The following is a 1015-nucleotide window of genomic DNA, read 5'->3' as shown; positions in this document are numbered from 1 at the left end:
TTCGTAATCCCGCCGATTTTTCTTTCCTCCTTTCTTTTTTCAACGACTCGAGGAAACGGCGGTTCGTTTCCGAGGCAGCAACGAGCTCCGTTCACGCGTCCTCAATAATAGGAATTATCCTGGTAATCGGGATAGCGGAAAGGGTGACGCGCCGCGGTGGTTCCATCCGGTTTCAGCAGAAAGAAACTGGTCGGCTTGCCGTTGAACTCGTACGGGCCTTTGTCCAGCTTGTGGACGAAATCGTGGTCGGGTTTGTTGGTCGGTTTCGCGTTGGCCTGCCACTGATAGATGGCGGTCGGTTTCCCATTGGTCACGAAATCCGCGGAGAGACTGTCCAGATTGGTGATCGGGGTGTCGGTCGGTTTCTTGTTCGTCTTCTTCTGCCAATGGTAGACCGACGTCGGCTTGCCGTTGCTCACGAAATCGATGGGCAGCTTGATGAACGGGCGGTTGACGGATTGCTGGTACGCGGGTTTCGGCCTTCCGGGTCTCTTGTACGCTTGTACGAGCGGTTGAAGGTTGGTCGTCGAATAGGTGGGCGGTTGCGAGATGTAACCCAACCCTGGGACGAACATGTACGGCGTGGGCGGTAGCCTGATGTAGAAGATGTTGCTTTCCTCGAAGTTACTCGAATCCGTCCTCCTCTCCTCGGTGTCGAACTTGTTATTAGGGTAATCGATGTCGTAAGGGGCGATGTCGTTGGAGAATGGAAGTTGCGGTACGAGCGGGTAATCGACGAAAATGGCTTTATGCCTTCGACTCTTCTTGCCCGTTTTGTCGTCCCTCGCTTCGTTGACGCGTTTCAACGAGCGGGGACCGTCCTCATCCTTGCCCCCCGCTCGATTATTATCCTGAATCGAGGCTGGTAACGAGGATTTCGAAGACTCTTTCGTTCCACCGTCGGTCTTCTCTGATTGCTTTTTTGTCGACTGATTCGTCGCGTCCTTGCCGGTGACAATCCCTGTTTCCGTGGAAACTGGAGCCGCGTCCTTGTCCCGAGGAAACAATCGAACGT

The 1015-nt window shown here is 54.2% G+C and overlaps 1 protein-coding gene across 1 annotated transcript in view; it reads right to left on the bottom strand.

The window, feature by feature from the left end:
- Positions 1-1015, bottom strand: part of LOC102672385 — a 28875-nt gene that overhangs the window by 15373 nt on the left and 12487 nt on the right. The window contains exon 3 of the mRNA XM_031508249.1: positions 30-1015. This exon is cut by the window's right edge and continues 5 nt beyond it. Coding sequence (XP_031364109.1) covers positions 102-1015 — 914 coding nt within the window. The 3' untranslated portion in view covers positions 30-101. The remainder of the gene's footprint in view (positions 1-29) is intronic.

This window comes from Apis dorsata, unplaced genomic scaffold (assembly GCF_000469605.1).
Source record: "Apis dorsata unplaced genomic scaffold, Apis dorsata 1.3 scaffold_82, whole genome shotgun sequence".
NCBI classification, from domain to species: Eukaryota; Metazoa; Arthropoda; class Insecta; order Hymenoptera; family Apidae; genus Apis; species Apis dorsata.
The sequence above is the reverse complement of the archived record's forward strand: the minus strand, read 5'-3'. Positions and strand labels throughout refer to the sequence as shown.